General features: G+C 41.5%; 1 protein-coding gene across 2 annotated transcripts in view; it reads right to left on the bottom strand.

Moving 5' to 3' along the window:
• The window catches only part of DIP2A (disco interacting protein 2 homolog A), a 131,041-nt gene that overhangs the window by 69,992 nt on the left and 34,866 nt on the right, over positions 1 to 26,183 (bottom strand). The window contains exons 2-4 of one of the 2 annotated variants that reach the window (XM_019554131.1): positions 15,657 to 15,776; positions 8,307 to 8,426; positions 191 to 436 (exon numbers count right to left, since the gene is read on the bottom strand). In XM_019554131.1, the coding sequence (XP_019409676.1) occupies positions 191 to 436; positions 8,307 to 8,373 (313 nt within the window). In that variant the 5' untranslated portion in view covers positions 8,374 to 8,426; positions 15,657 to 15,776. The remainder of the gene's footprint in view (positions 1 to 190; positions 437 to 8,306; positions 8,427 to 15,656; positions 15,777 to 26,183) is intronic. The other variant, XM_019554130.1, reaches the window with a different exon arrangement.

The following is a 26,183-nucleotide window of genomic DNA, read 5'->3' as shown; positions in this document are numbered from 1 at the left end:
TTAAAGTTAAAAAAAATCCCCCAAAAACCCGGTCTGTGGTTTGTACATTTTAACACTATTTGTGAATACTGCTTACTAAGCAAAGCACTCACAAGAGATACCTGACTTGCACTTATACAAACTTAATACTTTTTCAGTCTTTCTAACAATTTACTCTTTTTAACCACACACAGGCAGTTCTGTTACTAACCTAGCTGAGCGTGTGCCATAAGATCTGCAAGCACAGTGGCAGCAGCGGTGGCAGTAGCAGTATTGGAAGCAGCAGCAGGTTTCCCTCCTGGATGGGATGAGGTGGAGGATGCAGAGGATGAGGTGGAGGAGCCCTGGATAACCCGGTTAAGCCAGGGCTCTACGTTGGAATGGCTCTGGAACGGAGTGGAGGTGATCCGCCCTTGCCGACGTAACGAGCCCTCATCTTCTGATGCAGACGATGTGTCTGTGATTAAAATAATGATGACAGGCATGTAATGTAGGAATGACCCAATAAACGGGAACATGAAGTCTTTCCATGTTCTTCATTTGGCTTTTCTCATGTGCTAAACATGAGATGCATGTATTAAAGCATATGGCACATTCACATGTGTAAATTCTGTTCAGTTGCCTGCTTTTCATGTTAGTGCATAATTTCTATACAGAATCACTGAAAAACAATGTCTAACACCCTTGAAGCAACATACTTCATTTAACTGCTTTCTTTGGAATGACAAATAAAACCTGCTTAAATAAACCCACTTCTCTTTGAAATACAAAGTAACCACTTAGAATAAAAACACACACCTGACAAACAGAGTAAACACTATCTACTTTTCAACTGCATAGATGGAACTCAACACCTTGGTAAAGAATCAGATTCAGCATTTTCCATTTGAACCACTGAACTATTTGATATCTCTGAACAGATTCATAAAAACAATTACTGAATAAAGCACAGCCATAGACCAGCTAATTAACTGAAAAGTAACAAATTTCAATAGACTAAGTGTATTATATTTTTAAGTCTCACTACAACTAAAATAATTTAAAACGCAATCAGAAAGGTATATTTATTAATCACATAGTGCAGTGCATTAGGGATTATATGAAAAAGCTGATTCAAGTCTACAATTATAATGGGGGCAAACAGAATTTACCGCTGTCAAGATCTGATAAAAAAAACTTCCATTTGACTATTTGCTTATGGGTCATTTAAAACATTTTCAAAACCTGTTTTTGGACTAAAATTTTCCAAACTTGTATTCTAGCCAGAAGATTTTTTTTTAAGGTCAGAGTAGTAAGGCTTGTTTGACTTTAGTGAAAAATAGGGAATTAAGTCATAAAATGAAAACTAAAATGGCGCACAGTACATAATTCTATGGTTTAAGCTTCATGGCCACCTGGTCAGTAATCTAAATTCATTTACACGCAGAACTGGGGATAAAATAAGGGGTACTACTGACTCCAAAGCAAATGGGGCCTAAAAAGGGCCCCTGCCAAGTTTTTACAGTGTGAAAGGGCTAAGGAAACATTCTAGCCTTGGAAGACAAAAGTTATCATGGATTACAGATGATTAGTAGGTCCCTTCCCTCAGTCTTGACTAAACGTTGTAGGACTGCCAGGCTTCTTCTTGACTGAGTGTCACAAGCACTGTAAGCGTTCTGACTGTTGGATTTCCTAATGTGCCCTAGAGAGCCTGCAGGTCAGGAACATGGGTCTTTTCTGAGAAACTCCTACAGTAATCTCAACTTTGGCATTTCTCAATCTTAAAACACTTTAATTGTTCAACTTCAATGCACTATTAAGACAGTTTTGGCATGGAATTACATAAACAGTCCTAGTTTATATTTGGCAACAATACATTTTATTTTTGAAAATCCTAGAGAACAAACATTTTTAGTAATTTCAGAATAACAGTTCTTGCATAGTATAAAATATATGAAAACTGGAGATTACTTTTCTGGTAAAGAATATCCCCAAATGCATTCAACTGTGGCCTCGTCAAAGCTAAACTTGCAGATCTTAACGACCTAACCATTTCTGCTCAAGTTACACATTTATGCCTAGTAAGGATATTTTTATTTAAAATAAATCCCTCTATCTATAATAATTACTCTTTGCAGGGATACAGCTGTGATAGATCACCATTCTTGGGTCCATGCCTTGTGCAGAATACTTCTGGTCAACCCCCATAGCTTAAAGCTCTTGGCTGCCAACTCTAGCGGGAGCCATTACAGCCACCTCTGTAGTGGGGCCAGAGTAAATTATTAATATCTACAAATTTAATTTACTTTTAGGCAAAAGGGCTAGGGAAAAACATTACATATAAACTGGCTTAAGTGATCAAAAACTGGTTTAAAACCTGTAACAGAGCAGGCATTCAGTGCACATAAACCAGTTTCAAACTGACCGAAACCGGTTTGAGATGAACCTGATTGAAGGTAATATCATACTTAACTGACTGAGCTCAAACAGGTTTATGCAATGTCTGCCCCAGACCCCTTGCTGGTTTAAGTTAAATCAGAGTCCCCAAGGGGCTGGGCTCCGTGTGACTCTGCTCCAACAGAGTAGGGCTTGCCCTGGCCCTCCGCTCCCCAGCCCAAGCAGGGACAGGGGCCTGGCCAGACCCTTGCCCAGAATGGAGCAGGGAAGAAGTTTATTCCCTCCCTCCCCTGTTCCTGTCCCACCAGCACAGATCTGCACTTCCCCGAGCTGCCTGCTCCAGTGGCAAGGACAGAGCCAGCCCCAGCAAGTAGCCTTGGCTGAACTGGCCAGAGAGGTTTAATTCCCCCCTCCCTGTCCAATTGGCAGGGACCTGAGCCAGATCTGCTGGGCATTTCCCCCCTTGCTACTGCAGCAGTGCGGATGGATACAGCCAGAAGCCAGTCAGCATGGCCCCTGAAGGATAAGGGGCAGGGAGGGGAGTTATATTTCCCCCTCTACTCCCATGGGACTGCAGCCAGGTCTGCCCACCCCAACCACCACTCACTACCTGCTTGGGGCAAGCAGCAGAATAAGTCCCCTTCTGCCCCCTCCACCAGACACTCCGTTTCCTCTGCCTTAGGGGCCATGCCGGCCGGCGTCTGGCCATACCTAGTCCCATCGCTGCAGCAGCAAGAAGGGAATACCTGGCAGACTCAGCTCAGGTCCATGCTCGTGGGACAGGGAGTGGAGAATTAAACCCCTCTCTGGCCAGTTCAGCTAAGGCTACTGCCCAGGTTGGCCACACGCCCCCCAGCACAGCTTCCCTGCAGCTGAGAGCGCACTGCAGCGCCCCCCAGTGCCTGGCCTGAGCAATGGCAGGCATATGCTGGCATTTCCTGAGTCCAGATGGAAGGTCTGTACAGTCACAAATTGGTTCAACTTTGGCAGGTTAGACTAACTTGAAAAGATTGAATCAATTCAGGCTCTGGCTTTCTGAATGTCTGTTCCTAGGTGAAAACTGAATTTCATGAAATAAAATAGTTCTCCATCCAATACAAAGGGATTTAGGTAGTGGTCTATTACAGCTATGTCTTCTGAGAAGGAAGGTTTCAGATATGCAGATTTCTCATTAAAGACTTCTACTCTGACAATATCCCATACTTGGGAGTAAAATTCTAAGAAAGCTGCTCTATAAAAAGAGCAAACATAGAATAACAAAGTAAGAAAATCAAAAGTAGAAGAAACACAAGTCAAAATAAAAAGCTAAAAGCATTTTGGTTAAAACAAATGAAAAATCTAATATGTGTTTTAAAACAAAAGTAAAAAAAATGCAGATAAATGATACCTAAAGGAAGAAAATATAACAGACAAACAACTCCGCCCCTTAAAGTACTAGGTTACATAGATATTCCAGATATGATATAAAAATTATGAAGTGTAGAATAGGAACAATTACAACAGTAATTAATTGTGACAATTAGCTAAATTCTGAGTCTTGATAAACTGTGCATAGTTACTTTACAAACTCTTCAATGGAAGCTGATGAGAGGTTACCTGTAGAAGCCAATAACCACTGGATCAAAGATACATCCAACACTATTTAAATTTGCAGTTCACACCAAATTTGAGGAGAAAAGACTTGGCAAGACGAGTACAAACATGTTAAAAAAGATAGGAGGATGATCAACTGAGTAAAGGAAGCTTTAGCACCACCATTAGAAAAATTTTGCCTTTGATTTTAAATTTACGTAATTAATTTCTGAAATTTTGTTGTGCTGAGCTGAGAAACTGACTTCTTATATGAGAAAGTTCAGTTTACAACTATTAAGACGACGACTTCAGCTTGGAATAACATTAACTTCAGACAATGGAAAGATTATAATGGAATTGTTCAAAACCACCAAGTCCCAAATGCTCCACATAACTAGAAATAGAGACAAAATGTTTTATCGTAGATTATTGCAGAAAGCCAAATAGCTCATAAATGTGCTATCTGGGAAGCAGCCTACAACCCAACCGTAAAGAACGGCAGTATTCAGGCGGGGTCTGAAAAATTATCCACATAGGACTGTATCCACAAACTTTTTCTGCTGAAACCGGCATGTCCTCTCAAAAAGTTGGGACAACCTGATAAAACAAAATTTCAGCTTTAACACTTTAGGAACTGTATTGATTGGAAGATGGTACACATTATTAAATGCAGGGAAAGTCATAATTTCATGTGATTAGGTGTGCAGCAGGACTAACTACCACAGTATACATCTGCATTGAACTACAGGTGTTACTAGACCAAATACACACATTTTTTCTGAGTTTAGTCAGATGACACACATGCATACAATTCCACTTTCAAACTTATAGGAAAGACATTGCTTTAAAAAGTCTTTCTGGTGACATGGATACAAAACACTAGTAAATTTGTACTTACAGAAGTGGCAATAAAATTATACTTTTGTTTTTAAACTATACCACCACCAGATCTAAGGTGCATTTAGGAAGGTATATTAATGATCCATTTATACTGTGCAATCATGTTAGGCGCATTTAGCAATGTCTTCACAGAAACTGTCAAATCCTAAACCTAACAGAGAAGGAAAATGGCAGAGTAGATCTGCACCTTACAGACTAACCAAATCAGAGATACATAAACTTTCCTAAGCAGCAGCTTACTTCATCAGATACTAAGAGGGGAGTGCAGAAAGCTGAGCTTCTAACAGAAAATAGTGTTCAGAATAGAAAGAGTAGGGAAGAGGGAGGAAAAAGAAAGGAGCACTGCTGAGCGGCAAGGTGGGTAGAAGAAAAAAAAACAAAGCTGTTCACCTATTAAGGGACATGGGTATTATAAAAACCAGTCCAGGTAATGGAAAGAGAATCTACAGTCTCAGTTTAAACTATGCTTAACACAATCCAACCTGTGGATGATTTCTTGTCTGCAAGAAAGAATAAAGGAATGGGTCAACTCTTCCATGTTTGTTCATATCAATTTGGTGGCATGACTGGGTCAGGACTGTGCGATGAACCGCATAGCAATCTGCAATGTTTGACAAAAAATTTGTTTTTGGAGAGGTCAAACACATTAGTGTGCATAAAGCTACTTCATAAAGTTTCTCTTTAGTGTGTTCTGCAATACTAGTCATTCAGAAGCAGCCTAGGAAATGTGTGCCTTGTAACCACTGAAATTTTAGGGTTCACCATGGTATCTTATGTAGGTATGCTAGGACTAACCACCATCACCGTGGCCAGGATGCTCAACATTTTTCAGCACAGTTCTTTATGGAAGCTTCTACTGACAAATTTAGTTGGCCAGATTCCAAATGTTGCATCTTGTCCAGAAGTAAGAAAGCCTTTTGGAGGAGCCATATCTATCAAGGCTCATATGCACTCCATTGTCTCTGACAAACAAGCTTGGCCTCTGACTATCTATCCATGACATATTAGTGATTCCAGAAAGTGGAATTTATTGCGTCTTCCCTCCAAAACTATATACTTCTTTGCTTACATAATTTGCTCATCAAGAAACAAAAACACTCTTATATCATTTGTAGAAACATCATTAAGTATTTTGTGAATTCATGCAGTAGCAGCATTACCACTGTCACGAGGGTTTTCAAATGGTTGGCCTGATTTCCTAATGACATGGAATTTGTCTGGTTATTTTGTCCTGCTATATAATACCAATCCTAAGTCCCATAAACCATCAGCTTCCCCTAGTTGCAGCACTACTGTTACTAGAGATCCCAGATAACTTTCCTTTCACTACATGTAAGTTGGGAGGCTTTAGCTTCCTGGTACAGTACACATACAAAGTACTAAGGCTGAGTCAATGCATCTGATGTGACCATATGGTGGTGGGAAGGACTACCCAGCCAGAGAGAACCTCTCACGCAGCTAAAAAAGCCTATTTGTCCCAATTTTTTTCAAAACTGAGATTTATGCTTCCTAGAAGTAGGGTTCTAAATTCTGATTACCACTGAAGAAAGGAACTCACCAAGCCATGAACAATCCTAAATCCACGTTTAAAAATACAACCTGGCATCTTTATTAATAATTCCCCTTGTCAGCCCTAAGGGAAATGGGGACTGGATGGCTGACCTTATAAGCCAGTGGTTCTCAACCAGAGTGCTGTGAGATCTTTTGAAAGATGCTGAGGTGTGAAATGATAACCAGGTATGAGGAGATAATAGTGGGCTCAGGTTCCTCCCTGCCCTGCCCTGCTGCCCTGTAGCTGCTGCCCAGCCCTTCTGCAAGGAAGCAAATGCTGTAAGAAATTAGTTTTTGAAACGTGGCGCTGCTCCATTCACAAAGGTTATGGAGAGGTGCCTTGAGTTTAAAATGTTTGAGAACCACTGTAATAAACAATGAAAATTGAAGCTAGTTTCTCTATCATCATAAACCTCTGCTGCTCTGCTCTATGGAAGCTCAGTGTTCACAGCCATGCCCATCTCTATTCTGGCACAAGCTACTTACGCTACCGAGGTTCCAAATACTTACATAGGCTTGTGGATAGTTCAAGGGTTCTAAAATACAAGTTTCAGAGCCTCTCCCATGAAATGATGAATGAAATACCTCTGCTGGCTTTATATGCACTTGGGGACTCTTTCACTTAAGGCTTGCATCTTTAAAGCAATCAAGGCCAACCCAAAGTCTAACCCGTTAAAAAAATATATTGTGGGATAAGAGGAGAGGCGCATTCAGCACAGACCATACCCAACCCCCAGCAACCACAATCCCTTCCCTAAAGTAAACATGGCTTTGGTTATGTTTTCCTGAGATTATTACCAATATTTTTTAACATGGTGGACATCACCCACCACCACTTGGGACTTTTTTTTTAAAAGTTGGATTAGTTGCTTCTTTACATCTGAAAGACAAAAGGAAAAGGAAAAAAAAAAGAGAACAAACTCAGACTGCTGCAAGTACATTTTTGTTAGTAATGGTAGGCAAAAGATCATTATACAAAGAATATGCAAGCATTAAAGGAAAAATTGTACTTCCTTTATAAGGAAATACTGTAGAAGGAAAAGAATAATGAGGCCCAGCAAAAAAAGGAGACAGCAGTATATCAGGCCAAGGCTGCTCAGCCATCGATGGTTGTAAGAAATGGAACAGATAGGTGATGGCACTAGAGGTCACTGTGACACTAGTGCTGGGCAACATACAAAACAAAATCATGCCAAGAACAAGCTACTCCTCCCTAACTTTAGACCTGATGGGTCATATAATTTGTATACAAGACAGTCAACGTTAATTAACTTAAGTAACACAGCATCTTCATAAGAAAAACGTTTCTCTTCGTCTTGGAGGACTCGCTGCAAGAAGGCAAAAGTAATATTTTCTTTCTTAAAAATTAGTAGGATTTTTCCCTTAAATTATATACTAGATTAGACTGCCTCAGAAATGAATGGCACATGATGAGCTCTAGGCATGAACCATAGATGTTTTAAACCAAATAGGAGGCTACCCTCCAGTACAGCAAAGAGGATTTTTTTTAAACTTCGATTTTTAAAGCATTTTCCACAGTTCCCTGAAGAAAAGGAAATGTTTAATAAAGAATCTACAAAGCTCTGGCATATTTTTGCCACGAACACATCATTCAGAATAAAGCTTTACAAATGACACAGACAGTCTTCTGGGCCTATGAAAGACAATTATTTACCACAAAGTACTGAAGTTTTTAATGTCGGTCTTAGCAATAATTCTGCTAAGAAGGAGGACTCAAAATCTTGTGGAAAGTAGTACTACCAGGGATCAAATCCAACCTAAATTTTGGAACTGGAATCAACATTCACATTGCATGTATAAAACTTTCTGCAACACCCAACTTGTAGGACAAACAGCAGCATTCACTTATTACATTAATAATGTAAAGTCTGCCCAACAATATTTATGTATGTTGACTTATTAGGTACCTGGAGGCGTGTATGTCTCTACTGATGAGTGTACAAGAACAGAACGTCTTTTGGAAGGCATGGGCATTTTCCTTTCTTTGTATTTAGCCAATGCTGCTTGTACTGCTTCAGTATGAACATCTATACAGAAACAAAGACAACAACAAAAAAAAGGATTAGTAAAGAAATGAAGAAAAAGTAAATTTTCCTTCAAAAGGTTCCACACATTCTCTGGCTGTTTCCAACTAATTATTGCTCAATGATTCCATATAAAACTTGCTCAGTTTACAGGTCAAAAAACCCAAAACAAAACAGTTATGGCCAGCATAGATTCCATTTTCATTAGAAGTGTTGTGTCATAAATGATATGTAATACTAATACTTTAAATTCACAATGTGCACGCATGAGCTCTTGTCTAAACATTCATTTGTCTCACCACAAGTTACTTATTCAGTCTGATACGGTATGTTTCCAGTCTCAACAGCAGCAGCATTTTCTCAGTTCTGATGGGACAGTTGAGAAGACAAAGGTCTAAAGCCAAACAACAGTAACTACACTGTTTTTAATTTATCATAAGTAATACTTACATTTAATCATCAATCACTCAAACAGCAAATATTTCAGAATCAATGAAGCTAGAGTTATTACAAGCGCAAATCTTTGTTCCTTTGATTGAGAAACTTAGCAAGACTACTAACAACATGTTTTAATGTACATTCACCTGTAATGCTTGAATCAATTTTTTTTTAAGTGATGTTACAAAGAATCACTAAGAACAGAACTTAGAGAGCTCCTATACACATGAGCAGAGCCTGCTCTGATGTGCTGGAAATAGAGTCTCCTGGGGTACAGAAATTGCAGCGCTTCGGCAGCCTTCCACATCATGCGTATGAGTGTCGCTATATGTCTCTGCCCTGAAAAAGTGGTGGGGGTGGTACTTTGAAATAAAACACCTTCAATGAGCTTTAGTTCAAAGTGCCCCACTATCATTATTTCAGTGAGGGGACATGCAGCAAAACTGATGCACATGATGTGCCGGCACTTAAGTAGCGCAGCTCACTAATTAAAGTGCCCATGTTGCATTCCACAGCACATGTAAAAACATCCAGAGGTTCTGCACTTACTCTCTGGCTGTTCTATTTCTTATTGCTTAAATGATTCCATAACACATTTGCTCAGTTCATAGGCTAACAACACATTTTTTAAAACCTAAAAAGCACTGTCAATTAGGATGTGTCAAAGGTAGTCCAGTTGTTATCTGCCACCTGTATTGCTGGCTATGATTAGAACATGACAGACAGTTAGGTGTGAGATGCATAAATCCAAAACCTATCTTCTACAGTCATGCAGAGTTAGTATTATTAACAGTAGTAAAAAATTATTTTCGATCAAACACATCAACAACCCATATGCTAAGGTGTATCAATTTTTATTTTAATGGATTTTATTCATTTTTTTAAACAATAAACGAACTGAAAATCTGCTACCCTAGGAAAATGTGTTTATTGCCATCTAACCCTACTACATTGCTGAAAGATTTAGCAGGACAATTTTCTTGCCATTTTCCAGTCGGTCTAATAAGAGGTATCATTTTGGAACCAAGAGTTCTAGTTTTTTTCATGTCTCCATATGCAATACTCTTTGTGCTGCAGAAGGTGCCAGTACAATGAATAAGTATTTAATAACTGGAGGACCTATCCTCAAATTCAGGACTTTTGAAGATTTGCTAAAATTATAGGCTTATTATCCTTAAATCCAGAAATGAAGTATTTCTGCTAGGAATCTGATGAGAAATGATTTAACATAATACTACATGATATCTACCCATTTAATCATGGCAGAACTTGGCAGATGACAGGGTCTCTTCCAGACTCTGTCTTCCTTTAGTACGCATGGTTGAACAAAATGCAACCATGAAAAGTTCTTTCAATTAAGATACCTATATTATATAGCAAAAGTTATATTCCTAAACTTACACATTTTTTTCTGCATGATGCCAAACTTACAATTTTATTGTATGCCTAAGAACAATCTGAATTTCTTGAGGACATATTATATTACATATCTATTTCTAAAAAATCCTGTGAAGTCCAACAACATTTCTCTTCATGATCATCACATCTGCACCTATCCTTTAAATGCTCTCAAATTTTCTCCAACTCCTCTACAGATACCTTCACTTGATTCAACAAACTATAGTGACAGGACCAGTGGCTGTGGCAGGGCACTACTGGTGCCTGCCACTTTAAGGACTGAGCTAAACAGCCGGCAGGTGCTTGATTACAGTGCCCATTTTAGAACTCTGGCCGCCTATGTAAACAGAGCAATTCCCTGCTGGCAGGCAGGCAAAACCATCGCTTGGCTGAAAGGCTGTACAAAATATCCTGGAGGTAAGGGCAGGAGCTTAAGAGGATGGTTTGGAGGCTCCTGGGCCTCGGCATGACTTAAAACTGCACCCTGCCAGGAGTGGGTGGCCTGGTGGGGTTCCTAGTGGCGCAGGAGCCCCCAGGAAATACCAGGCCAGTTACCACCCCAGTGAAAGGCAGATCAGGGCACCTTAGCCCCTCGCCCCCACAACACTGTGGGTGCAAGGGGGGCAGGCATGGTTACACCCACCTGAGCCCAAAGTGGGTGCAAGATCTAGGTGGGGCCAGGTACAGCTATGGCCACCTGAGCCCTCACTGGGGGGGCAGAGATGTGGATCCCCAATGACAGAAAAACCATAGGGCTAGGAGCCCAGGATGTGTATGTGAGTGTGTATAGAGTTGCCCCAGGGAGGGGCCGGGGTAAACTTGGCCCCAGCTGGGTAACTGGCTGGCCACTATCCTGGAGAGGGTCGCAGGAGAGGCCCAAAAGCTGGTACGTTTGCCACCCAAGGTAAAGCCTATGGCCAAAGGAGCCTGCTTCAAGAGGAAGTAAGGTGGTACAAGTTCTCAATGAGTGAAAGAGACCCTGCGAGAGGGGTGGAGTGTGAGGAGGGTGGTATGAATGGGCGTTTGTCTGAGGCCTGACAGCAAGGGCCAAGCTTGGTCCGGCTGTAGGCCAGGAGCATTGTCACCTGGATGCCATCTACAAGGCTTGGGTTGCACTGTAGGGAAGGAATGGAGTTGCAGATGGTGCCTCTGGCATCAGGGCAAGAATGGGCATCCTCCCACCTTATTGGAACCAATTAAGAAACAACAAGGTGTGGCAGGCGAGGCGGTGGGTGGTTGGCCCAGAAACAGATGGGCAGGCCAATGGCAGACTGGCCCCAGGAAAGCCTCCTAGTACAGGCTATTCATAGGTGTAGGAGGTAAAATCTTGCTTAAGTCAGGTCACAGAAAGGAGAACATGCATTATAGTTTCAGTCAAAGGCAACAGAAACAGGAGGTTGATTCCACCAACACTGGGAAAATCTCTGCTATTCTAATCTACATCCCTCCTCCAACCACTGGTCCTCTTCTATGCCCATCTGCAGTGCACATCTCCAGGCACCAGTGAGGACCAACACTGAATAGCAGCATCGTGAAAATGACATAGAAATTTCACTACAGCTCAGAAAAACTTCTACTCAGTGATACCTAACAGTCTTTTTAATTTCATTCTGCTGTTCAGTTGCTCAGGAAGGCTGCTTATTCAGTTCAGTGTTTGGAAAGTTATTTTTGTAGCAACAAAAAATAATGTATATACAAAATCAAAGATTAAAATTCTGCAGAATATGCTTTCCTAGCAGCACCTTTTTCATACAGAAATACATTTGTAAATGACACAGGCAACAACATTTTAGTTGAATTTATTTTATATATTATAAATATATTTTATATTTTTGTGATTTTTTTAAAGCATTCAAGAGGAATTAGCAAGAAGAATAAAAAGTGCATCTTTCCAAACAAATCCACCCAGAAGCAAACATTAATGCACTAATAAGCAGCGCAGTGAATTACAGCCCAACATGTGACAATATGTCCCAGTGGGTACGATGCGTCCCTGCTGGGGGATGTGAAAGTCTTAATAGTGTGTGCATCAATTCAAACATACATGATTCCACAAGAATTTTTCTATACTACAGAAGATAAAACCAAGTCCACTTCCGACCAACAAAAAGTAAAAGGAGTACTCAAATTCTGAAGAAACAGAATGCTTTATGACAGTGAGTATGTTCTGCCACTAAGATCTAAATAGTCAAGAAACTACTTCAACTCAAGTTTCTCATATCAAGTACCCAAGTAAAAAGGAAATTATCTAGTATAGTTATTCAGGAAATCACTGTCAGTCTTTTAAAATAATCTTTGCTACTAAAAAAAAGTCATCTACTGAGAGGGTTAAGGAAGAACAGATATTGCTTAGTTTTGTATTTCCCTCCCACAATGTATTGATTTACTTTATATTTTTAGTTGATTCATTTAGCTTCAAAAAGTTCTATAACACTTTAGAAAATAAAAAATACGAATAACTCATTAATTTCAACACTGAATGAGTTCAATCTTTTTTCAGCTGTGGACCCCTAAAATGTTTTGAATGGAAGCAAGGACCCCTCTGGAAATTTCAAACATAGGTGCGGGCCCCTCTGAATTGTAAGTGTGGGTATTTACATACTTTTGATTGATCATAATAATCTTTTGTGGATCCGTTAGTCTGTGGATCCCCACAGGTTGAAAACCAGTACCCTAGTTCCACTTAAAAAAAAGTTTGTATACAATTCAGTGCATGTTTTACTGAATTGCAATAGTGTCAATCAACTTAATTTACTGTTTTAAAAGCATCTATTATGTAGTTTCATCCTTGAGCAGCACTTTCCATATCTGCCTTTTTACCTTTCCCTACCTCCCATACCTATGCCTAGGGCCTGGTTTAAATTGCAGGCCCAGCTGGCAAATATTGTGGCTCAATCATGGCAGGAGTTGCTGTTTTCATGGCACCCGCCCCACTTTGGTTGAGGAGGCAGATTTAGGGTCATCTGGCTGGGTAAGCCCAGCCCCCAGTGCCAGGCTGGGGGCAGGGATCATAACTGTCCAGTGCAGAGGGAGGGGAAATAAAGGAGTTGTGAGGCAGGCAGCACTCACACACAGCGAGCCACTACCCCTCAGCTTCATCCACTGCTGCCCCTAGCTCTGCTTCACATGTAGGCATCCTGCTGGGCCAGTGCCAAGTCAGTGCCAAGTACTAGGAAATCCTAGCAAGCGGACATATCACGGCATTTCATTGCAAATCATTTTTTTTTTTTTGGGGGGGGGGCAAAAAAACACTCAATTCCATCGTTTTCATGAAAAATGCAAAACTGCCATTTAAACCAGGCCCTACCTATGCCACAGCATCTTTTACTGAATTTTAGTATCCATTTTCTTTTCCTCCTCTGCACTTCAGTTTTTCTTCCTTTCCTTTTGCTACCACTAGTTAAAGTGCCATATACAATTGAAACACCATACCCCATTGGCTACAAAAAGGAAGCAGGAACATTCTCTCTCATCCTTGCTACTCTACAAATGGTAGAAATCTCTATTTACTCAACCTCTGATTTTTGCTCCTGGTGAAATAAACATCTACAGTACCAGAGTTACGTATAACTGAATTCAAGATGAGCATAAAAAAAGAATAATTTTAAATTCACATACAGGTTAAACTAAACTATAACCACTCAAAAAAATATCCATTCATCTAGAACACTGCCATCTTGCTCATCTCACACACAAAAAAAAAATAAAGCAGATGTAGAAAGGATTCAGAATGGGCGAGTAAAATGATTAGGCATAGAAAGGCATTGGTGGGAAGAGATATTAGAGAGATCAGTACTATAGTGTTGTAACCAAGCACATAAGATGGGATGATAATGCTAATAGTAGAAGTGAATAATTAGCGTTATTTTAAATGGAAACAAATTAAAAGAAATGACAAATTCTATTGTGAACAAGCCTCTAAACACACAAATCGAAGTTCAAAGAGTAAATAAAAGTAACCAATGGCATTTGTAAGTAGTATGGCCCTTCAGAAGTAGCACTCCCCTACCAATGCATGAATGTTCTAGTAGAAGCTGTTCCCCCCAGATCATCCACCACCACCCATTCACATAGAGAAAAAAAGCTTCTGTGCTGAATTCTTTCACAAATATACGAAAGTATTGAAGATCCTTTGGGTTCTGCCGCCAGAACAAAATCAGACTGCACCAGGCCTTCTTATAGTTACAGCTATAACTAAGGATGATACCTACTGCTCTGTTTCTCTCAGATACTGATCAATGACAAGGTTCCTCTACAGTCTATATTAATATTTTAGTTACTGACTAATATTACATTGCAGACACATTTGAAATACAAAAAGAGATAAATTTAAAGCAAGTGATTAAATTATACATTAAAGTTAAGCATCTCATCTCATTCATTTTGTGTGATATGCTAAACCCTTAAACTTGAGAAGTTCATTCCTGCAGAATTCATTACACTTATTTTCTTCTATATTTCCTTATATAGTCCATCCAAACCATTCTTTCAATTAGTTGTAAAGAACTCAGGGAGATATACTGCCTTGATTTTAGGAGCAGGGTTATGTTTTTTCCCCATATAATGCCAATTGTGCAAATATGATGCTTTAACTTACTGGCACCAACCACTTAAAAGCAACAGGTGACTCGAGGATTAGTAAATGTTATTAGTTAAATGTGGGGCATTTAGGACTTCCTCCAGATGATTCTTTTGTCCTCCAGTCCCAAAACATAGTTATCCTTGATGGCAAAGAAAAAAACCCCCTTCAACCAGAAGCCTGTCGATAGTTATAAAAGAAAGGCTTTCAAAAGCACCTGCCTTTCTCACTATTGTGAGAAGAAATCTCACAAAAAATACAATGTATTTTAGCCACCTGAACAGTAACAATAGGAACAGGATGCGACAAGGATATGGGTATTTTCACAAAAATTTCCAAACAGGTTTATCGCATTGAAACCTGTTTGAATGTTAAGGTAGAATATCCATTGTGACGTTTCCCTTGCTTGTGTAAAATTGCTCTGAGTCAGGAAATGTATGAAAGAGAACTTTGGTAAATATGATCATTCTGTATTCCTCATGTGAAAAAATCCTCAGTGGTCTAAATATTAACAGAGGGTGCTCCAATGGCAGGACACATGACTGTCATACAAATGGAAATTGTTATGCATGGCATAAGTCTGTAATAAAGGAAAAACTCAAAAATGTGTGTTCATGATTTTCTCCATCTGGGATCTGAGCAAACAGTGCCTATGTGTGCATACAAAAAGCTGCTTTGGGGGTGGTTAGCTGATCTTCTTCTTTCAAAAATAAAAAGCTCATCACTTTGTTCCTCAAGTCTGAGGTCTGCACTTCTTTAGTGGTTTAATGCTACTATGTAGGCACCCATTTTATTTCAGCTGCATTGATTTTTCTTACCAGATCGAAAGCGCTCATCCCTTGAGTTGGTAGAACGTGATTTTTGCTGTTTAGGTACAGCAGCTGTGGCTTGTGAAGAGCCTGGGATTCTGTTCTCTGCTTGCAGGGATGGGTCTACACCTGAAATACAATTCCATTCCATGTAAACAATTCGTGCTACAAACAAGACAGTCATTGGTTTAGTGATGTATACGTATTTGTATCTCCTTTGACAGCTACTTAACTGTTGCACTCTAGTGCACACCTCTGTATGAAAAGTGAAACAAAAGGGAATGAGATTACTACCTTTCTTTAGGCAAAGCTGAATATACAGTTCAAGTTTCTGGCTCAAAAAACTCTGAAAAGTGGTAACATTCCATTAACTACCCATAACTGAATATGCATTTTTTTAAAAAGATGCTGTCATATTTTTGTGCCACATATCTGTAAAACAGAAGTGCAACATAAAGCAGTCAACATTAAAAAAAATCTAATAATTTACTTGCAACTTTTTAAGACTAAAAACTCATTACTTTATCCAGCATCTATCAAACATTATTGAACAGCTGAAAAACATGACATGGCTTCTATCAGCAATGTACTGGAAAGAAGGAGCTATCAAAGGTTGTCTCTCATCTTAATACAGTGTATCAGGAACAAGTCAGTGGAAAGATTCAGATACACAGATCCAACTCACAGGAAAGATTTCTCTTACAAAAATGTTCTACACCTCAGAGCTATCCAATTAAACTTCAAGGATTTATTGTAAAGTGATCAGAAAAAGCTGTATTCTCTCTAGCACTAAGATGCATGCTTTAAGCTAAATATCACTGAGATAGAGGTCAAATTTAAAGTGCTTTCATGGGAAGAGGTGAGGTGGGGAGGGGGAAAAAAAAAAAAAAATCACTGGCTGAACAAGAAACATATCTCTACCACCAAAGCAATTTAAGATTTTGCTAGTGGAAATGGCCTTACCTTTACACTGGATGCTGAGTAAGCTGAAAGGACGGTGCATGATTTATTTTAAAAATAAAAACTGAACTAGATTCCTTTCACAGTTAAGCAACTCCAAAACAAAGCAGTTGAATTGTATAAATATGATAGAGGGTAAGGACAAAGCTGTGAGTAATTGTTGTTTATTCTGCGATACAAGAGAGAATGAAATCAAAAAACATAATTGGAGGATAACCTCATGGATTTCAAAAGGCCATGTCTACACTGCCTCCTTGATGAGCCCAGGAACATGGCCAAGAAACAAGTCCAGCCGCCCACTCTCACTAAGTGCACACAGAAGACTAGCAATTAAACAGCACAGACAGCTGAGAGGGGCCCATCATCAATGTTCCAGCATTGCTCTAAGGGTCTCTCAAGACAGAGCCTGAGTGTGCTGCTGGGGCATGTTGTGAGGACTCCTACAAGCTGCTTAACTGCTGAGCTTGGACACACAGAGGACACAAGGGAGTGGTCTGTTTCTTCACTGAACCAGCGTACCAGACATAAATATAAAGGAGCAAACCAATTACCCATTTCCACTGCTCTCCTGTCTCAAAACAGTGAAGCAGATTCCTCAAAAGAAGGCACAACAAAGATCAAACTGTGCAATAACATTAAGGGGGGAAATCTCTCCTTGACATCACTTGGTTTTTATGCCCTGAAGTATTTTCATCTTGGCCTTTATAAGTGCAGATGGGGTTTTAAAGTTTAACAAGCTTAATATTGTACAGCACCATGCAAAAATACAGGCCCAGAGTCACAAAGGTATTTTGGCTCCTATCTCTTGTTGCAAACAGTGTGGAGCTAAATGTTTAAATACCCTGTATGGATCTGGACCATAATTCTCTTAATTCATGTCAAATTTGCTGCAACTGTTCCACCAGACCAACAAATTCTTGTATCAGAGCAAGTCTGAGCCTCAGCTGCTGTTTTGGAGCTTCTGTTGGTCTAAGCCACATTCAGTCATTTGCACTTGTGCAAAGTGAATGTGAAAAGCTACCAAAATGAATGAGCTCCCTTTGCAGTGGTATAAAGAACTACCGGAGGAAAAGATAAATAGAAAATAAGGCTCCTTGTTTTTCCTAGCATAACTGGCTCTCCTGTTACAGGCCTGAAGAAGTCTTCTGCAGGTCTCATCATACTAGTTTAATTTACAGCAGAGAGGCTGAACCACAGTAAGCATGAATTGTCATCACTCCACTGAACTTTCCTGCTTCGGAACAAAGAATAAGGCATTATTTAAGTACTCTTTACTAGTCATTTTGCATGTTTGTTGTATTTTCCAAATAAATGATATAACCAGGAACAGGGGGGGAAAACCCAAAAGGAGAACAGGGAGAGAACTGTGGAAGAGAATGAGCTATTTAGTTTGTTTTTTTTTTCCATGGGGCTTTCCCCTGACAACAGGAGTTTGAAACGTGTATGCGTAATAGGATACATCTGTTTGCAGAGGACTAAGATTATTAACTCCAGAGTCTCAAAAAATCTATAATCTATTTGCCTGCCTTCCTTAAACTTTAGCTTATAATGCTGTTCCTAATGGCCTTTTGAGAGTGGAAAGGGAAAAAAAAAAAATCACTGAGGCCTAGGACCCTCTGTCATGGGATTCTACTACACCTCTAAAATAATGGTATGAAATTTTTCATCTTAGGCTCTCGAAGCATTTTATAACCATGAATCAATTAAATAGTAGGGGACCAAGGTTTAAATTTACATATGCCTCATGGCACCTCTTTTATTCCTATTCTTCATTATTGTTAGAGGCATTATTTCCTCTCTCTCTCTTTCCTTTTCCAAATTAGTTATAATTTCTTTAGAATTAGACAAAAGCTCTGAAATACAGATACTGAAGGAAAGCAAGTCTTTGATATTACTCATCAAGCTTTGATTCCTGACAAAGAAAGTGTCAACTGTTATTGAAGGAATTATGCTTGCAGGAGACTAGAAAGATTTTGAATTTGCACCAGGAAAGAACGTTGTTTGAAGACTTTTGAATAAGATGTGGCCTTCACCTCCACAATGTCAATGAGTTCTCAGTCCATGGTTAATTTAAGTATGCCAGCTGTTCTGCCTCATTTGATCAAAGCACATTTTCAAATTTACCACCTTGAAATATAATAGCCTCAAAGTCTTAGTGCCCAAAATACTGACATTCCTCCTATCACCTTGACTGGAACATCTGCTCTGCATCAACTTCTTTCCTTAGGTATGCCTCTGTAAAGACTAAATGCATAAATCATGTATCTTACAATTTCTGGTTTTGTATTTACATTTCAATACTAATAATTTGTTTTGCTTAGCAAAGATAACATACACATCCATGAGGTAAAGGAAAATATTTACAGTTCTCAAAAATATAAAAAGCAATTACCTATTACAGTATTTCTCAACCTTTTAAGTTAAGCAAGTACCCCCTAACTTCTGAAAATTTTAATAAGTACCCCAAAACTCAATTTTCCAGGGGATTTTATATTTACAGAATAACGTGTGCCATATATTGGAAAAAGGGCTGTGTATGTAAGGCCGTGATATGACAGATCTCTGATCTGGTGTGGGTAGGGTTGCCACCTTTTATACCAGGGTGCACAACTCAAGTATGTACCTGGGCTAGAGGTGATGTAGGCCAAAGCTAGGAGGGCTGAACCCAACCCATCAAATTATAAATGGGAAATTTAAAGCACTGCGCAATACACAGTGCACCAAATTTTTTACCATGGTTTTGAGAGGAAAAGAGGGTAAGAGAGAGTGTTGGGGTACCCCTGTACCCCCTGCATGTCTCACATACTCCAAGGGGTACACATACCACAGGCTGAGAAACTATGACCTATTATACTAATCTCTTTGGTCTAAATAAAAAGATTAACTATAAATCTACAAGAATTAGTTTCAGCAAAATAACAGGCATTTTCATGGAGTTATCTATTTTACCTATTTTTCCCTTAATAGTCTGAAATATCCAAAATGTTTCAAAACAAAGTTCTAGTGCTCCATGGTGTGAAGCAGGAACTAGAAATTCTTATGGTCCATTAAGGCTAGGGACACAAACTAGCTTAAGTGATCAAAAACTAGTTTAAACCTGGAACAGAAGTTCAGTACACATAAACCAGTTTCCAAATGGCTGAAACTAGTTTAAAATAAACCTGGCTGAATGCAGTAGCAAACTTAACTGATTTAGGTCAAACCAATTTATGAAACTTCTGTCCAGACCCCTTCCTGGTTCAAGTTAAATCACAGTGCACCAGTATCCCAGCATGCTTTTCAGCCCTGGCCTGGGCTGTGCTGTCTGCTCTAGAGAGCAGGCTGGCCCTACCCTCCTGCTCCCTAGCTGGAGCAGTAAGGAGTGGCTCACTGCCCGCTCCCCCCCCCCAGGAAAACCATGGCTGGGTCTCAGGCCACAGAGGGGGGTTAAACTCCCCTTCCCCCGAGTATGGAGCTGCCCTGCTCTCCCAGCTTACTAGTGGCTGCAACGGTGGACTACAAACCCCAGAGGCACCTGGAAGCAGGAAGAAGAAGTGATGAGCAACCCTGTAGTCATGCTGCTGTGATTGTGGACTGCAAATCCCAGAGATCTCAGGGGCAGCAGAAAGAGGAAGCGAACACACAGCCCATACTGGCTATGTAGCAGACAGCTGTACTCTAGCATCATCCCCCCCCAGCACCACATGGGGTTCCAAGCCCCCCAAACCTCCCAAGTGCAGGCTCCCTCGGCTTCATGGGCTACCCAGCTTCAGGGCTGGGGGCAGGCAGCGGAAGCTAGAGGAGGGATGGGGAGCATAGAGATGCCAGTGACAGCAACAAGGAAAAGGTGAAGGGTGAAGCACTGGACCAGGAATGACAGGTTAACTCCTTAGGGGCCAGATGTGGCCCAAGGGCCACAAGTTGGGCAACTCTGGCTTGGATGACCGACCAGGTCACATCAGTAATATGCTGACATGGCAGGACAGAAATGAAACAGAACTATGCAGAGGAAACAAAGGTGAAAACAGAGTATGGGGACACAATAAGCCTACCATGTTACAGGTATGAACTACATAAAGAGCTCAGAATTTCTACCTATAGTTGCTCAACAGAATTTTGTTATACAGAAAAAAAACCTCATCTTTGATGAAGAAAAGGTAGGGCTGTAGGCTTTGTTCACAAAATAAAAATTAATTTCTCCAGAGAAAACCAGAATACTGTGGATACAGAATGAACACATCGTTAAACAGAAACAGGCTTTGTATTAGAAAACCTCTCACAACTGCATGGGAATTTATCAGGTGAGCACAACCTATGTATCTGGTATTCTTATAATGATACTCTGACCAAAGATGAATGACTCAAGTTTATTTGCGAGTCCCAGTTAAGTTTTTTTTACTGTGATTAAATACATGTTAACGAATTTAACTTGAAAGGCTCTGGTAAGGTAGGTAGATCAGAAAAAAAGTTAATGGTATAACTGGAAACTAAGACTAGGTGTCCTGAATTGATGCCTTACTCCTCTTAGAAGTAAAGCATATACAGAGTAAGGAACTTGACTGCTATAATGCTGTCAAAATTAAACCTGAAAAGCAAGGGTATTTTATAAATCCATCTTTACTCTGAATATTTAATTAAATATAACAGGTGTCACTTTTGAATTATGGTACTATAAACCATCTATGTTCATTTTTCAACGAGAACTTTTCTTCTCCACAAAATGTTGTAGAAAACATGTATTATGAAGAAGCAATCTCTAATCCAGTGGTTCTCAACAGAGGGGATGGCATTTCTCAGTGACCACTGGGAACAGGACTAGGAACAATGACCTCAAACTTCAGCATGGGGAAATTTAGGTTGGAGATTAGGAGGAACTTTCTGACTATGAGGGTAGTAAAATATGAGAACAGGTTGCCTAGTAATACTGTGGCATCTGCACCCTTGGAAGTTTTCAAGAGCAAGTTATACAGATACTTTGCTGATATGGTTTAGTCAAGAAGGATCCTGCCTTGAGTAGAGGGCTAGCCTAGAAACTCTCATTAGATCCCTTCCCGCCCTACTTTCCTATGGTCTCTGATTTTTCTGGGATAAGAATAGAAGTAATTTTTTTAATGGGCAGAGGAGAAAAATATATAAAAATATTTGGATATCATATGCAAAAACAGTATGCAATAAGTTTTTTCATTTTGTAAATAACTTTCTTAATGTCCTACTTTGCTTTTGTATCATCCATTACAAAAACACAGTGAAATAAGTCGCTTACTGTTGTAAATTTTAACCAGTGTTTGTTATTGCTTCTCACTTAAATAACGACATATAATAATTCTGCTGCTGGTTGCCTCAAATTACTGCAGCTCGTATTCTTGTCAAACTGAGGCCCACATACATACAAGACACAATGTGTTCACCTTGAAATTAGAGACAATTCATGCTTAATCAGCACATTTGTTTGCAGTGCTATTAAATTTTCTTTTAATTGATAATGTTCTTGATCTACTTCTGAAGAATCACATGAGGAAATGGAAAGACTTGAACAGATTATCCCCATGAAAACAAAAAAAATTCTTGTATTCATTTGTATTTTGTATACAGTTGTTTACTGCACATTCACATTTGTCTTCTAACACTTGTTAACTAATACCAAGGTAATGTGTATTAAGAACAAAGCCAGCTGTAATTAAATGTTCCAGTAAATATGATAGAGCTGTAATTTACAATTGCTTTAAACAGCTTACATAGCTTCTGGAAAAAATTTTCTAATAACTCAGTTCTGTTTATAGAGCCCCTCGCTCTACCGAGGGGGCATTTCCCCCCCTAATTACTGCTAATTTCCAGTACGTCTGCTGCAAAATTAATCCACTTTTGTATTACAAAGTATTTCATGTTTAATTTGGCAAATTAAATGTTGTCTGTATTGAGAACAAATATGGTCTTTTCCTGCATTTCCACAAATATTCATGCTTCTCTAATTTTTTCTGCTAAAAATCTGATAGCCTGTGGCCTCTAATGGACCCGACTTGACAATTTAATAAATATTAATTAACAGATTAGACTTTTTCATTAACAGATGAGAATTTTTGCTATTTAGTATTTTTATTATGGTAACTGAGATGCTTTGTTATCAAGAAGGTGGCAACATGTGCTGTTCAGATGTAACGGTAGATGGGTCTTGACTCTGAAAAGCTTACAAACAAAAACTGGTAAAACCTAAACTGAAATGATCTGTGTATTAAACAATGGATTGTTCAATTGCCTTCCAGACATTTTAGCCCAGTTTGTCCTATTCGGAGTGAGTTAAACCCAGGCATTTTCTCTTTGGAATACTTCCAGCTTTGAATAGCAGATTAATTAGTGACCACTGAAATTGCATAAAATGAGATTACAGAAAATGAATGATTAGTTAGATTCTTCTTTTCTCTCATGACCATATTCAATTGCTCATATTTAAGTATGATTCTATCCTGTATCAAACGAGGTTTCTCAGATCATTAGAATCTCGCTTTGCCAGGATATGTCCAAAATAGGGATGCACCAATAGAGATTTTGGGGGCCGATACTGATAGCTGGTTTTTAAAGGAGGCATATCGGCCAATATCGATTCGATTTCTGATACAGCATGGAGAGCTGCATGCAGCTGGTAAGTCTGTTGTAGTGGAAGGGGAAGGAGGAGGAGGAGGGAAGGGGCATGGCAGGGCAGATCAAAGCCCCTGCAGGGAGGGAGGTGTGGGGCTGGGGCTGCCCAGCTGGAGCAGGGTGGGTCAGGGTGCTGGACAGAGCCATGGCTTGTCTGGGGGATGCAGGGGGGGAGCAGCTCTTGCTACTGTGTGCACCCTAGCAGGGCACAGGGAAAGGGAGGGGGGTGTCCCTAGATCTGCATGGGGCGTGGGTGGGGTGGCTGTTGCTGTGGGCTGGGGCCAGGACTGTGTGGGGCTCTTCCCAGTGAGGGCTGGGCCAGTCTGTGCTCAGGGCAGGCAGCAGTGGTGCTGGGAGGGGGCTATGGAGAGGGCTGCAGCAACCCCAAAATTTGCCGTAGCCCCGCCCATGGCCCCCCTCCCAGCGCCGCCACCACCTGCCCTCAATGCAGACCCAGCTCCACACCCTCAAGAGTCAGGAAGAGCCCAGTCAGCCTCAGCCCTAGCCCACAGCTGCAGCCCACCCCACCCTGCCCGGATTCAGGGGCACACACCTCCACATGCCCTCCAGAGGTGTGCGCAGCAGTGGGAGCTGCATCCCCATCCCTGTGCCCCTGGGCTAGTCATGGCTCTGTCCCACAGCCCACCCCACCCTCGCAGGGTAGGACCTGCCCCTGCCCCAGCGCCACTCCCTCCATCACTGCAAGGGGGGTTGGCTTTATCTGCCCCCCCACCACACACCTTCCCTCCCCCCTCCTCATCTACCACAATAGACTTACCAGCTGCATGCAGCTCTCAATGCTGCTGGGCTGCGCTTCTTGCTGCCTAGGTGCTGTGCTGTGGCTGCGCACATGCACAGGCATTTATCGGACAAATTAATCACCCACATCAGGCCAATTTCCGATATACTCAATTTTCTTCATATCAGTGCCAATCAGATATCAGACCAATGTATTGATGCACCTTTAGTCCAAAAACATGGTTTGTATATAGTACAACTAGATTCTTCTCAGGATTCAGTTTCTTTATGTCACATGAAGATGACGGGCTGCAAACTGTACAGCTGTTTGCTGCAGCTTTTATTTCAAAGGGCATTGCTTCTCCAGTCAGCTGCACATAAAAGGCACAGTAATCAGCTGAGCAGCTTGTTCTCGGTCCAGCAATCCATTGTGAGTTAAGCAGGTTACAGAACACCTATATACACACACAAAAAATATTCAGGTTCTACTGCATTTTATTTTAAATGTATTCATTTTAGAAATCCCTGCACAACATCTATGGGTGCTGATGGATGTGGAGCTCCCCGCTGTAACTCATGTCATTTCAGCAACCACGCCCCTCCCCGCAACCCAATAGACGTTCTTTGTTGGGTTGGTTGGGGGAGAATCCAGTGTGGAGCTGGCTGCATGTTGTAGCCTCTCTTCCCTAGGGCCTACACCCAAGCACCTGTAGGGAGGCAGAAGGAGGTTCCAATCTGCCCCACCCTCCAGCACAGGCTGGGCAAATCCCAGACCAAGCTCCCTCCCCTCCCTTTTCCCCCTCCTAGTCTGCAGACAGCACTGGGATCAGGGTTCGACTGCATCAGCCAAGCCCTGTCCAAGCAGGGACTGACAGAAGTTAAAGAATACTCTGCTTTGGAACACCTTCATCCAAACCCCCATATAATAAATGTTCAGACTGTCGTGCTATCTGGCACTTTTAAAGCACTCTGCAGTTGCGCGCTTCTCTCAGGGTATGGCTGTAGAATACTTCAGGGACCAACTGCACAACAAAATGTCACCTATTTTTTAAATCAATGTGGTTCCTGGTTTGTTCGTGTGTTTGCTTTTAAACCTGTGGGGTGGGGGAGTGGAGTTACCTGGGTTTACCTCCCGGATAAGGAAGTAAAGAAATGTGTCAATATCATTCTAATATTATAAAAGCCTAAGTCTGTCTGCCTGTCTGTCCATAACGCTTTATTCACTAACGCTTTATTCGAACGCTGATTGACTGAAAAACATGGGTGTCTGGTGCCTCTTGAGGCAAGGTGGGGCATGTGCTCCTCCCCTCCCCCCGACCCCAGTCAGCGCCTGGGGGGGAGGGGGTCCCCTGGTGGCCAATCCCACTGATGGGGGGGGGGAGGGGGAACATGGCCAATTTCACTCATCATAAAAGCGGCGATGCCACTTCTGGAACTCCTGCAGCCACTTCCAGAAGCAGCACAGCCACTTTTGCTGGCAGCCCTGCTCTCTGGCTAGCACTTTCAGGGGGTGCACTGGTGTTCTTGCCTGTCCCCTGCCCACCAGCTAAATAGAGAGCATGGGCTGACAGGGGATGCAACAGCGCGCTCAGGGGGTGCACATGCATCCCCTACACGTCGCCCTGGCCCTGCTCCCTTGAGGTGGGGCAACGGAGCAGATGGAACAGGGGGAGTGAGACCAGCAGTGTTGGCCTTGCCCCCTGCCTTGCTCCTTGCAGGTAGCAATGATGGAGTGGAGTGGGGGGCAAGGCCACCAGAGCTCACTGTGGCCCCCTCCTTACTCCTTGCAGATGATAGTGGCGGCAGCACGCGCAGGGAAGGGGGGGTTGGGTTGCCACAGGGTGGGGCGGGGCCACCAGCTCTGGCCTCAGCCCACCCTCCCACCCCTTGTGTTGTTGCCACCTACAGGGCCTGATGCGATGGCGGTGGGGGGGGAACAGCAGGTGCGCTGTGGCAGCAGTGGCAGGGGGAGGGAATGAGCAGGCCTGGGCCCAATGCGGGGGAGGACTGGGCCCGAGGGGAGAAGCCAGGCTGCTGCAGCAGGACCGGGCCGACCCAGCAGCGGAACAGGCTCTGAGCCAAAGCGGAGAGGGTGTGGGGGACCGAGCCCAAGCCAGGGAAGAAGCCGGCCCACTGCGGCAGTGGGGGGAAAGCAGCAGGCCCTGCCTGACATGGTAGCAGCTGGGGGAGGGGAGGCTTGGGCCTCCTCCCTCTCATCAGGCCCAG

Source organism: Crocodylus porosus, unplaced genomic scaffold (genome assembly GCF_001723895.1).
Source record: "Crocodylus porosus isolate Cpor-Errol unplaced genomic scaffold, CroPor_comp1, whole genome shotgun sequence".
Taxonomy (NCBI): Eukaryota; Metazoa; Chordata; order Crocodylia; family Crocodylidae; genus Crocodylus; species Crocodylus porosus.
This window is presented reverse-complemented; position numbering and strand designations above follow the sequence as displayed.